At 37.5% G+C, this 13,315-nt stretch overlaps 1 protein-coding gene across 2 annotated transcripts in view; it reads right to left on the bottom strand.

Moving 5' to 3' along the window:
• Positions 1–13,315, bottom strand: part of LOC137268390 (translocation protein SEC62-like) — a 27,305-nt gene extending 13,990 nt beyond the window's left edge. For both annotated transcript variants that reach the window (XR_010955031.1, XM_067802958.1), the window contains exons 1-5: positions 12,790–13,315; positions 2,956–3,064; positions 2,731–2,830; positions 1,709–1,838; positions 936–1,043 (exon numbers count right to left, since the gene is read on the bottom strand). Coding sequence is in view for 1 of the 2 variants with exons in the window: in XM_067802958.1 (XP_067659059.1) it covers positions 936–1,043; positions 1,709–1,838; positions 2,731–2,830; positions 2,956–3,064; positions 12,790–12,882 (540 nt within the window). In the remaining variant the exon portion in view is untranslated. The remainder of the gene's footprint in view (positions 1–935; positions 1,044–1,708; positions 1,839–2,730; positions 2,831–2,955; positions 3,065–12,789) is intronic.

Genomic DNA, 13,315 nt, shown 5'->3' with positions numbered 1-13,315 from the left:
CAACAGATAAAAACATACCCGAAGCGTGAAATAAAACAATAACGCTAGAGGTAGAAACGAAAAACACCCCTACATAAAAAAATGCAGCAAAAGCGCACCCCCAACCTAAAGTGGGTACGCCTGTAAGCTCGCGACAGCGACGGCTAGCAACCAACATGGCTACCTGTGAAACATGCCACGTGGGACAAAAAAACACATGAAAAACGGCAAAAATCGGGAGGAAATACCATACAAAATAGCAGAACAGATGGAGGAAGTATTCCTGACGGAATAAAGAACCTCCAAGGCCGCCATGACACCTCACAAACAACGCAGGAAAACCCACATCGAAGTGAGAAAAAAAAGAAACATTTACAACACGAGGTAGCAAGGTAAGTGAAGTTAAATTCAATTTAACTAACCACACACCTAGGGAAACAAGACATACCTACCTGTTGAACGACAACTTTATTCAACACAATAGAAAACTCCGAGCGAAACAAACACGTCTGATCAGACGAACGCTAGAAGTAAAAGTGAATTTTGGGATGGCTCGCTTTCCCGCGAGTAGGGAGATCACGTCACTTCCGTGACTACATCCGTAGATTATACGAGGTAGCCATTCAGGGAATGGCGAATCAACGTCTGTCTGATCTCTACTAGCGAAGCTTGAGGTAATATGCATAAGACCTATGGTAAGGTAAGTTAAAAATTGCTTTTAATCTTCATGCCATACTCTGTATTTCTTTGAACATGCTTTTGTAGCCGGTATGCAGCTTGCTGCACTCTACTGCAGCTTTCTCTGTTACCTGCTAATCCTACTTACCTCCCTTGCCTCCATGAAGGATTACCTCCCTTTCCTACCATGTTCCCAACACTTGATGTCCTGATGGTGATTGACACTTATTTCAGGGATGATATCACATGACCAACATCATCATGTATATTCCTGTTACCTTTTCTGGTTTCTTTTCCTCTTTTTTATCTCCTTCCTCTTTCTTTTCTACCTCTTCTTTCTCTGTCTCTCCATCCTTCTTGCCCTTCTTTTCCTTTTTCTTTCTCTCCTGAATCACATCATTTTATAATTCAGCTTTTCAGATTCATCGTCTTTCAAATTCTCTTTTTGATAACATGTGACAAGAAATCTTAACTAATTCATCTATAACAGGGTTAACAAAGTCAATTTCATACAATTCTGGTTTTCCTAATTTGCTGTAAATCTGTCAGCAAAGGTTGGTTCCTCAGATTTCCTCACAGTCCTGGTAATATATAGGACTAAATGCATCAGACAATGGCCTGACCATACATCATCACTTTGAATCCAACTGAAAACAACTCACTGTACAGCATGAGGTTTGAATTTGGATAAACATCTTAATTCCTTAAGTTTTGGGCTAGTTCTTTCCCCTTCTTCAGGTGGACAATGACTTAAGTGTACAGTACAGTATAAATATATATTAAGGTACAGGAAACCAGAGATGTAATTAACTACGTACAAAAAATCAAGTGTGATGAAAGAGAAGAATGCAATGAATGGGGACATATCTATAATAAGGACTACAATGTGTTTACATGGCAGAGTGATTCAAGTAGACTAGTTTGAGCATCTAGAATCCTTGGTGATACAGCAGAGGTAAGGGAGTTAACCCCTTGATCCTAATTAATTCTTTGTGCATTTCATAGTTGAAGGGCTGATCATTCTCCCTCCCTCATAGTGTAACCACCTCACCCGAATTGTCTCCTCATTGCTTTCTTCATCCTTCTCTCCATCCTTGAGTTTCTTCTTCTTCTTAGTCTTGTCTCGGTCCTTACTTCTCTGTACCTTTTCTGCCCTGTGGAACAGACCCTTCTGAAGCAATCTGAAACACCATATGGTGAGTGAAAGAGTGAGTGTGTGGGGGTATAGTTTTATTCTGCCTTTGGCAATATTCCAGCAAAAACACGGCTTCACACACAGCACCCATGTGGGGACTCAATCCCAGGTTTTTGGTGTGTTAAGCTCTAACTACTAGGATTCCCCACCTATCCACCGTATGATTCAGTTGCATCATGAATGTGATCTGCAATCTGAACAGATGACAAATATTTTTGAGTAAAGCATAATTTTGTTCAAAAATTTTATAAATATTTTATGAGTGAGTTTAGTTTTACACCACACTCAGCAATATTCCAGCTATATGGCGGCGGTCTGTAAATAATCAAGTCTGGACCAGACAATCCAGTGACCAACAACATGAACAACGATCTGTGCATTTGGGAACCGATGACATGTGTCAACCAAGTCAGCGAACCTGACCACCTGATCCCGTTAGTCGTCACTTATGACAAGCACAGTTGCCTTTTATGGCAAGCATGGGTTGCTGAAGGCCTATTCTACCCCGGGACCTTCACAGGTTAAATATTTTATGACTTGTGGAACAGATACAATCCAGGCTAGTGGAGAGCAGTTACTTACAAATAACAAACTGTTAATGACGGGAATGACCAGGCTTAATGAGAGGTATCTCTGAAATGCCCTCTAAACTGAAATATCCAGATATCTGGACTTTCATTCTGTCTGTGAACTTGTTAACAATCAAAGCATACAGAAATGGCTTATTTCAAAGTTCATTCTGCTTCCTACTTCAAACACATTACGAGAGCAGAGTTCAGTATCTGAGCCTTGCCCACATATGCCTTGTGTATGTATTTCTGTTTGTGACTTCCTTCGTGGTGTGATTGTTGTCAAAACTGGTGATGAAAGAGAGGTACCTGTTGCAGTAGGCTACACAAGAGGCCCGGTTGGTGAACAGAGGTTCCTTGGCCTGCTTCGACCACTTGGATTCCAGCAGAGCATCCACAGCTTTATTGGCTGCAGACAGAGAAATCAATGTTAGCAGGTGATTGTTGCATCATCGAACACACAGTGTGTTACATCTTCCTTCTACCTATTTGATGATTCATCTGTCGGAATAAACCTCAATTCATCAGACTTACCGAAGAAGCACTGAACTGTCATTCCCACCAGTCTTCCTTGTCTGGTTGGAACACCGAATCTGAGAAATTTGGCAACGGCATACTCCTCCTTCGAGGGCTTCTCCTGCACCTGTGACAAAGAAACAATCAACACTTAGTGTTTCCCAGGAATGATATAACATGTTTACCTGGTGATGCTATGTCCTTGCCATTTTCTGTACAAATTAAATTTTTTGCTGGTCATGAGGGGGGCATACGTTGATGTACTCTCGATGTTTGTTTATGTTCCTTGACCCTGAAGGTTCTTAAAGGTACATCAACCCAAGGGTCCCTAGGGGCCAGTGAACAACATATTTATCTTACCAAACACCTCAATGTTAATTATGAACTGTTTTAAGCACAGGTATCTGATCGTACACTTCTTCTTCTTGTTTTTCCAACTGGTATTGTCTCAGTAAAGTCACTGTGATGTAATTCACCATCCTAATATTAACAGAGACTACATTTGAACGCTTTGTCAAAATTTATTTATTAGAATGCAAGGCACATCGTTTCATAGCCATCACTAGATTTTGCAGACGACACAAGAAAAACAGATTTAGGCTTATCTCCCTTCCATTGATATGCATTTCTAAAACATCAGTAATTTCCATTTATCATGCATGATTCCATGTTCCTATAGATAAAGAAGCACTACCACGAAGTACCGAGTTGCTACCTGCAACTTACTTGTAAGTGGGAAACATAGAAAATCATACAAGAGCGACTGGCCAATCGGGTGATACTTATATATCAATTGATAGGTGACCTGAAAAAGCCTGTTTTTGTTTTTTTCTCCTTGTATAATGTCAATCATGTAAATTTTCCACCATAAACTCACAACAGCTGACACTTTGGTGCTTTAAAGGGGCACTGATGCGGAGCGAATAATGCTTCTCGCTAACGGTCTAATTACGAAAGCAGACCGCAAATTGGTCAGCGCCCACTCCTTCGACCGTGACGGACAAAGGAACTGGGCTCCTGTCCATATTAGCAAAATTTCTTCACTTAAACAGTCAGGAAGCCGGATGCCCATCACATGCCATTTGTTTAAAAATATCCATGGTATTCCTTGTCTGATCGTAACCATATATCCCAGCAGTGTAGTTCTTTTCAGATGCTTGGATGGTATACTTACTGATCCAATTTGATCCTATTTCTGTGTTTTTAACCTCGATATTTAATCATGTTACATGAAAATATGATGTCTACAGGCACGTAGCAAGCCATTTGTTTCAGTACGGAAGATTGCAAAGCTGTATATTTAGGTAGTTTTGAGTGTTGGTTGAGCTGTGATAGCAAATAGCATACGTAAATTTTGGTAGCTATGGTAGCTACAATGGTTTATTATTTATGATAATAAAACACACAGTTGATTTATTTGAATTCGTAAACAAAAAAACGATGACCTTGGCTTTGGTAGAGAAATCTGAAAATTGTCTTACGTAAAAAAAACTTATTTCACTTATTTACCAAAGTACACAGCAAATGCCTGTGTGTATTCCTTATGTAACGAAATTCCGTTGGTATCCTCAAAACAGTTTCGGCCCATAAGTGTTTTCAGGCTGCATGCGACACAGAGATTACATCTTCCTTGCTGTAACTCGCGTTTGATGGTGTAAACCTACACGTGTTATTTGTCATCATTCTCTTGATGGTCAATTCATGAATTTATAACAGGTATAATTAGTAGCAACACCACTTCGGTTACTCAACAAAGGTTCCCATTTGGCATTTCTCCTGTCTGGAGTAAATACTCAACATTATAAATTAAGGTCTGTAATGGCAAATGTATTGTATGTTATGTAATATGTGCATGTAAGTGATGCAAGAGGGTTTATCACCTGAGTTACAAAAACAAACATCGATCAAAGGATTAACCGATAACACACTGATTGATTAATTACTTTTGTTCTTCTAGCGGATTTGTCAAAAGGCAGTGTGTGTAGATGACTACACCCTGTCGTAAAGTGTGAATACAAAAACAACATCCTTCCTTCAAAGAATTAACCACCCTTGCGTTGATTGATTGATTGCTCAATATTGGTCAACTAAATTACTTAGAATAGTGGACATCATACAATTAGTTGCCAGGTGTGCTATCTTGGGAGACCAATGAGAGGTTTATCTAGTTTTCACCAACGAAAGACGTGAAACGATGTGTTACTTTTTCGCAAATGAGACAGTTGTAAGACACGCGACACAGAGCAGGATTATTTAACAGCTGCAGATGAATGGAATACGATTTCTTTTACGTGGATATTGATGGATACATTCCTGAACAAGGTAGTAGCCTGACACTGTTGCTATAAAATTAGTCTGTTTTACGTTCATTATTTGCATTTTGTTTTAATTTATTTGTTGTAGCATTCAGCAGAATATGTATGACAGAAAACACACACTAGATCGCGTATGTGTATGAAATAGGATCCACATTGGCAATCTATACAATGTATAAATGTTGCTGTTATGTTAGAAATTTACTATGAGTATAAGCAAATCGTGTGTTCTTTTATTAATTTTCAGAATCATACAAATATGACAATAAACTAATTAGGGTTATGAGACAAAATATAGAGACGCACATTGGCTTCGTTATTTTTCCGTCCTAATACTTTTTTACCATTTCTACCACTGGCAGATGATTAACCTTCAAAGTGTTTCATTTGTTTTCATAATACATTTGTAATGAAGTACAATTGACTTCACCTCAGTTTATATGTCTATAATTAAACTATCAATTGCGCTTACGGACTGCGCAGCAGAGGTCACGAACCAGTCACGAATTCTGGGATATCATCCGGGTACTCACGGGAGAAAAACAATAACAAAAGTTTACACCAGTCCACGGAAAATGCTCCGCATCAGTGCCCCTTTAACACCAGCTGACACTCTAATTGTCTGATCAGCCTTCTATGTGCGGGTGAGCTGATAGGAGTTGCAGTCAATATCAAAAGGCAAAGCTGAAGAATGAAAATGCACCAACTACCATGGCAACTAATCTACATGCAGTTGCACTGACATAGAATACTGAAGTGAGCCACTCTGCAACATGACTGATAATGAATGTATCTGTTTCTGGTAACCTTAGCCAGTAAGACAAAGATATGTCAGCATGTAGAGAATTCTAAAAACTGTTCCACTCATGATAGAAAGGTCAGACAAGATAATCAACCTAAGTTTTTAACTGTCAATGTGTGTCGCTGTATGGATAAAGAGATGCCAATCCCAAGGTATTGTAAACAGTACTTTCAACTACCAAAATTAGTACCTTGACCATAAAATTAGTACTCACCTAAATACTAAAAATCATGGTGGGTTGTGAGAAAGATAATATGGCACCAGTCAAGAGTGAAGTTTTAATTTCCATACTTCCAAAATGTTACTTGCAATGATTCCAGCTCAAATATGTCAAATCTGATGAATGGAAGGTAAATGAAATCTGAAAATATATTTATTAATGGAAAAGAATAAATGTTTTGTTCATATATAGAAATTTTAATGAATTTTCTCCAAATTTTGTTGAATTTCTAAGTGTATTGGTGTAGTTTTGAGGCTAAAATTCGTAGTGACTACGATAAAACTGTAGAGGATGGCATCTCGTTGGATGTATCAGGAATTAATCAATGTCCATGTTGTTTAACAAAGGTCATCTCCACAAATGTACATATCTGTTTTGAAAATGACAGACTAATGATATACTGATATACAGAAGAATCTGTATTTTACAGACTGTAGCTCTACATACAATCTCTATCAATACACATACAGAGTAACTGATATTATTTTTAACATGATTGCCTACATATTGATTTTCATGATACTTTTGAGCATGTGCGATCTCAAATCAATCATAACAATGACACCTTCAGTTCAGATGTTGATCGGTCTGTCACTAGTGCCATCTGTCCAACTCAGGAACAAATCATCCTGATACTTTTAGCTAACAAAGCTCTAATGATAATACTGATACAAACTAAAACTGATACATGTATACATTGCTTGTTGACGCAAACCATTCTTGACTCCTTCAGTCAACTGCTACAACTTGTGTCTTCTCAGAAACCTTTCCCTCCTAAACTTTGTGATACACTGTTGAACAGCTTCGACCTGGATACCAGGCTCCATAGAAATCCATCATTATTATAGAATGTAACAATTCCATTACTATACTTCAGACATTTCTATCAATTCTATAATATGACAAAATCTGAAAAAGATCTTGAGCATAATGTGGTGTATGACATAAGATTGTGTTGATGCAAGGTGTTGACACTTGATAATATATGATACCAAAATGCTCATGCTATTTAGAAATTGGTCAAATGTCAAAGTCTGTTCACAACTTTTTTTATCTGTAGAAGCCATGAAAATTTACATTTTTCTCAGATGGGTACAAAGAGTGAATGAATGAAATAATTCTTATGATGCTTTTTAGTAATGTTCCAGCAATATCATGGTAAAGGACACCAGAAATGGGCTTTACAGAACTGATACAAAGAGAATGTGGTCTTCACTACAAGCAGCACAAGTTGTCAGACATCCATTTTTGTGGCTGAGTGTTAATAGATTGCTGACTGAGCATGCTGGCGATAAGGTGCCTCTCTCAGAGAGTATGGGTTCAAATCCTAGATGGGACTCAATCCAAGAAAATACAAATCTACAAGAACCTGTACTTCTCAGAGAAAGTATAATCCCAAATATAACACATCATAAATGTTGCTACAAAATGTAAATGAAAAGAAGCACAAAAACTGTAAACTACTAGAAAGGGTTACCCTTTCCACCCATGGCAAGCGATCTTCATCTTCATCGTCAGAGAAACTGGCCATGCTGTCACTACTCAGTTGTGACTAGTTAGTGCAGTAAGCAGAATGTGGCTGTTGGTACACAACTAAAATGTGGTCAACACAAGGAAGCATGCTCTACATCTCCGTCATGTTCTATCCCAAATCCACTGGAGGTAAGGCAAATATGAGGATACACACAAAAGGAAATAATTCAGAAAATTTAACACATACCTAGCGTTTTCAGTTTTTGTTAGCACATGTAAACATGATAAAGACATAATGATTGTCTTCTGTCATTTTCTCAATTTTTCTGATGTCCTGTTTCACTTTTATTTAAGCCTGTTTCTTTGTGTTTACTTCAGAAGATGGAAAAGAAAAATAGGGAAAATGACAGTTTCATCAATGGATGGAGAAGAAAAACAAGGAAAATGTTTCATGAAAAGATGGAGAAGACTAACAAGGAAAATGACTCTTTCATCAGACTCAAGAGAACTTCTGACTACTGATAGTACAGTGAGATGCCAGCTCAGGTCCATGACTTTTAAACCTTGAACCACCAAGGATTATTCATCTCTCCAGGGGTAAATATCTGAGTGAAACCATGCTCATTTCAAAGCACAACATTAACCCCATATAGGTGCCATATCTACTGTTATCTAGTATAAACTGTACGGCCAGGGAGGGAGTGAATATAGTTTTATGCCACTTTAATTTTCATACTAGCAACATGACAGCTGGGGACATCAGAAATGGACTTCACACATTATCCGGCTCGGGGAATACAACCTTACTCTGACTCGGGGAATACAACCTTACTCGGGACTGATAAAACCCTGTATTTCCCTCGTCACGATGTGATAACTTATACTGTACCCAAGTGGAGAATAAAACTTGGGCCTTTGTGTGACAACAACATTGAACTCCAGTCATATTTACTTGACTTAAATAAATGTCTACATGCTAAGGTGGTATCAAATTACCATTTTTCCCCTCCATTTGGTGGAGTAAAGAGTGAAGTTAATCATGCAATTGTGTTCTGACCTGCAATCAAACTTCTGACCCGTATAAACTTTAAACAACATGTCAAATATGTCAGAATTTTGTAATTTAAAAGTAAATGATAAGTTTAATTCATATTGCCATACTTTTATAAGTCAATGCACAGCAACAGAAAATGTAACTGAACTTCTGAGCAGTTCCGTCTGAACAGCAGTGTGCATATACTTTCTGTATCATGGAGAAATGCTGTGTCAGGAGTGCTTGTAGTCAGTCAAATGTATTTCTTATCTTGACATTCCTTGGACACATAATACAATCTATTCAATGGTGAAAAGTATTGCAATACCTTGTTGCTATGGTTCGTCTCTCAGGAGTTTTCAGACTTAATGAATTCTGCCACCACTTATTACATTTCTTGGGTGTAAGTCATTTAACTTCTTCCAGCCTTTAGTGTCCATGAGACTACACCCATATCCCATGATATATGGGAGCATGCACATTGGTTGCAATGTCTCATGATATGAAAATAGGTGCATGAATACCTACCAGAATCATGCAGAATGATTAGTGTCAGCTTTTGGGTTAACCAACATGGGTCTACAATTGACTTTTCACTATTATTGACACTGTATATTTCATCAGTGTATGAGATAATGTTGTTCATAAGAGCTTTAGATGTGAAAATGTAACTAGTTATGCTTGTTCTGTACAGTTTCTTATAAGCCAAAGATTGTCTGTTCTCAAAGCAAACAATGAAGAAATGGAGATATTAGGAAATATTTAATTAAGATTGATGTGAGTGAGTGAGTGAGTTGCTATTAGCAATACGGTAGAATACTTTTAAAACGAACACGGATATAACGAACTGACAGCTATAGCGAACTGTTTTAAAAGTCTTGAATTAACCTCTGTATATTATCATATAAAAAAGTCGTGTATAACGAATTCTCTATAAGGTACTAATGGCTATAGCGAATTGATTTGCAATCCCCGCGAGTTCCAGGTAACACTAATTAATGGTGTGAATAACGAACTGAGCGAACTCAATCAGTGTCACTGCCATTTAGCGATGCTTACTTTGGTCCGCGTTGAAACAGACATCATAAAGACAGTTTCCGATCAGCGCGACGGAATATCCCGAGTTGATTCGGAATGCGATGATGACGACCCAAACATTGATGAAAGAGACCAGGCCCCACCTTCATTCGCAGAAGCCAATATGGTGCTTCAAACTTTGAAGAACTTTCTTGTCTCACAGAAAACAACTGACATGTCTTCTTTCGATCCGCTTGTCGACTTGAATGAGGCTGTGGGATGTATGCAGTTGGTCAAGCGTGCACAGTGTAAGATCACTAACTTTGTTGTGAAACGAATGTAATATGAATGAATGAATGAATGAATGAATGAATGCATGAATAAACTGAGTAGGAATGTGTTGTATCTTATACACGTAGTGGGTTTTATTGTTCTTTCAATGGGAATTTCATGAATAGCGAACTAACTAACTAACTTCAGTGGTCCCTTGTAGTTCGTTATAAAAGTATTTTACTGTATTTCCATAAATACCACAGTAAGGAACAGTGGAAACTGGCTCCAAACACTGCATCCATATGGGAAACAGAACCCTGGTCTTCGACGTGATGAGCGAACACTTTAACCATTAGGCTACCCCCATTGTAATTGGAAACATTTACTGCCTTGAAACAGGCATGTTTCATCAGGTACAAAAACATTTGTATCTGTTCAATGATTACATATCAGAGTATATCATAAAGTATGAGAACATGGAAGTGCTTCTTGTTTTAGTAATGGTTTTAATATTAGTAAAAATGATTACGTTTGGGAGTTCTCATTTTCACAAACTTAAACATGTTAAGCTATCGTTAATTGGAAGCTTGCTAGCCATATCAGTGTGTGCTATGACTGGTACACTAAGATACATGCCCTGAGATACGTGCAATATAACCAGTTTACTGATAATAACAGGTTCAGGCATCAAAGCAATACATATTGCGATATACGCTGATCGAAAACTGGTATTTTTTTACACACATTCGGAAAACTTCATAACATAGTGACTCTGTGTTTTTGCCCCAGAATTAACTTGATGCCCCGGCATTGACTTTCTTGTTGAAAAAAACTTCTTGCAAAATATTCCAATACATATCTTAATATATGCTTCACATCGCAATATTTTGCAATACCCACTCCTACCCAACCATATGTTTTTTTTTCATACAATCTCAGTTATAATTTCGTTTTATACCTGTAGGTTGCCAATATAGCATGTCTACCTCTATTCTACTATAACTGCTTTATTAAGATATTGTAAGAACTATACACTGTGTTGGAAAATCGGAGGTATATAACCTCATTGTATACCCCTGAATGACTTTGATTAACCAATCACAATCCAGTATTTACTGAAGTCATGCTAGAATAAGTATTACACTTGTTTCCAAATGGGTCTCAAATCTCAGACACTAAGACAACAATAAGGAAAGAATGACTTATATAATATTAGCATGATTACTCTTTTGTCTTTAATCAATCATTTGAAAACAGCACAAACCATCACTAAATGTAACTTAAATATTGTTCCTCTTAAGGATAGATGAGCGATGTTTGACACTTGAAAGAGTATAAATTGGCAAAACATTCAAAAACAAACTCATCAATCATATTCCTATTGTTCTGCATTTGTACTGTATGTCAGCTCTACTCAATATCTGTCATGTGGACCCAGTCACAAACTTATACAGTCCATGCAATTCTACAAAATTTGGCAAGTGGATACTGTTCCTGTGCAGGTCATCAATATGTTGAAGTTAGAAAATGTTGGGCATAGAGTTTGTTCAATATTGCCTCAGTATCACCCAGCAGAAAATGGATACCCGGGTAAGTCACGTGATCACCAACCTTCTAGTGCTTCACCGACGGTTTAGGTTATCTGGGGTAATAATAAACCTTCGCTCGTCACTCCAAAAGGTGAGTTAGTGAGTAAGGTTTTACGTCACTTTTAGCAATACTCCAGCAACGTCATGGCGATGAACACCAGAAATGCACCAATGTGAGGAATCAAACCTGGTCAAACACTTTAACCACTTGGCTATCCCATCACTCCAAAGAGATCGGCTTCATAAGCGAGAATATTTCTGTAACACTGACTAACTGCTTTTAGCAATATTCAAGCAACATCACACTTATACAGGAATACGAAATGTTGGGTGCCCAGTAGTAGATGTTAGAACACCAGACCCTGGTGTCATGAAAATAATATAGTGCACATGGTTTACCATTTTATGGGAAGGGCTTGTTTGTCATTTATATTAGAAATATTAGACATATGCTATTCTAGTCTGTAATAGTCTGTCACACTCAAAACCATACAACATACGTTAAGGAAGAAACCTGAAAAAAATACACTAATGCAGAAGATATCTAAGTTATTAAAGTGACGTTTATGAAAAAGACTGCAGAACTGGGCTCTCAGTCTGAAATCCATTATCTATTAGATAATTCTATCTATTCACGTTTGGTGGTAATTTTAACATCAGTTTCACATCGGATCAAACTTTTAACTATAAAGTGTATGGCATATATTATGGCAACTGTTAAACGATCGCCGAATGTATTTCTATTTTTGAATTGTTATGATATTGATGATTAGGCCTACTTTGAAAGTAACAGATGGCACTGGTATACGTTGATGATCACTGTGAGAGGACATGGATGGAAATTGATCAATTTACTGACTGGAATAAACGATCGATACATTGTCCCATTTAAATGTACGAAATAGGTCTCATTATTAATTATCATTAATGTTCAAGGACGACGCATGCATCAATGTTTACAAAACCACAGGTTGTTGGTTTTGACATATGCCAGTCAACTCCATGTTCCGAGGCAGATTGTGACTGGCGTCCGAACGTGATATTCATTTCGACAGGATGTATTGGATAAATAATAAGCAAAGTTGCGTCAGATACCGCAAAGATCACCATACGTTCATTCAGAGACTTACCTCGTCCATTTTGCGCCGACTCTTCGTCTTTCTTTCGACCGCCATTACGTGGCTTTGACCTCGCTTTGGTTCGAAATGGGAAAACCCCCCCATGTGACCAATCAAGGGGGATAACAGAGAATTTCCCCAGAATATTTCCCTTTGTGTATACTGTTATATACATCCATAAGTTGATTATGCGTTCGATTCCCGCGTGTGTAAAATTTCTTACCTTTATAGAGTCTCTGAACGTGCCACAGTAATATATCCACTCTGTCGCTTATTTTTGAATAATGAAAAAAAAAACCCAAAAACATCCAAAAGCAAAAGACGAATTTCACAAATAAGATTCATTATGTCAGAGACCATATAATCTATATATGGTCTCTGATTATGTCAAATCATGCTGCATATGAAAGATTTCACAAAGTATTAAATAGTTGATTTTAGTCTGCAATATCATATAAACAAAATTAACTACACTGGTACTGAATCAGTCCTCAAAGTATATTTTTACATGTTTATGCTTTTAGACGCATGGTAGATT

The sequence above is a fragment of the Haliotis asinina genome, chromosome 16, assembly GCF_037392515.1.
Source record: "Haliotis asinina isolate JCU_RB_2024 chromosome 16, JCU_Hal_asi_v2, whole genome shotgun sequence".
NCBI lineage: Eukaryota > Metazoa > Mollusca > Gastropoda > Lepetellida > Haliotidae > Haliotis > Haliotis asinina.
Note: the sequence above shows the minus strand (reverse complement) of the source record. Positions and strands in the feature narration are given on the sequence as shown.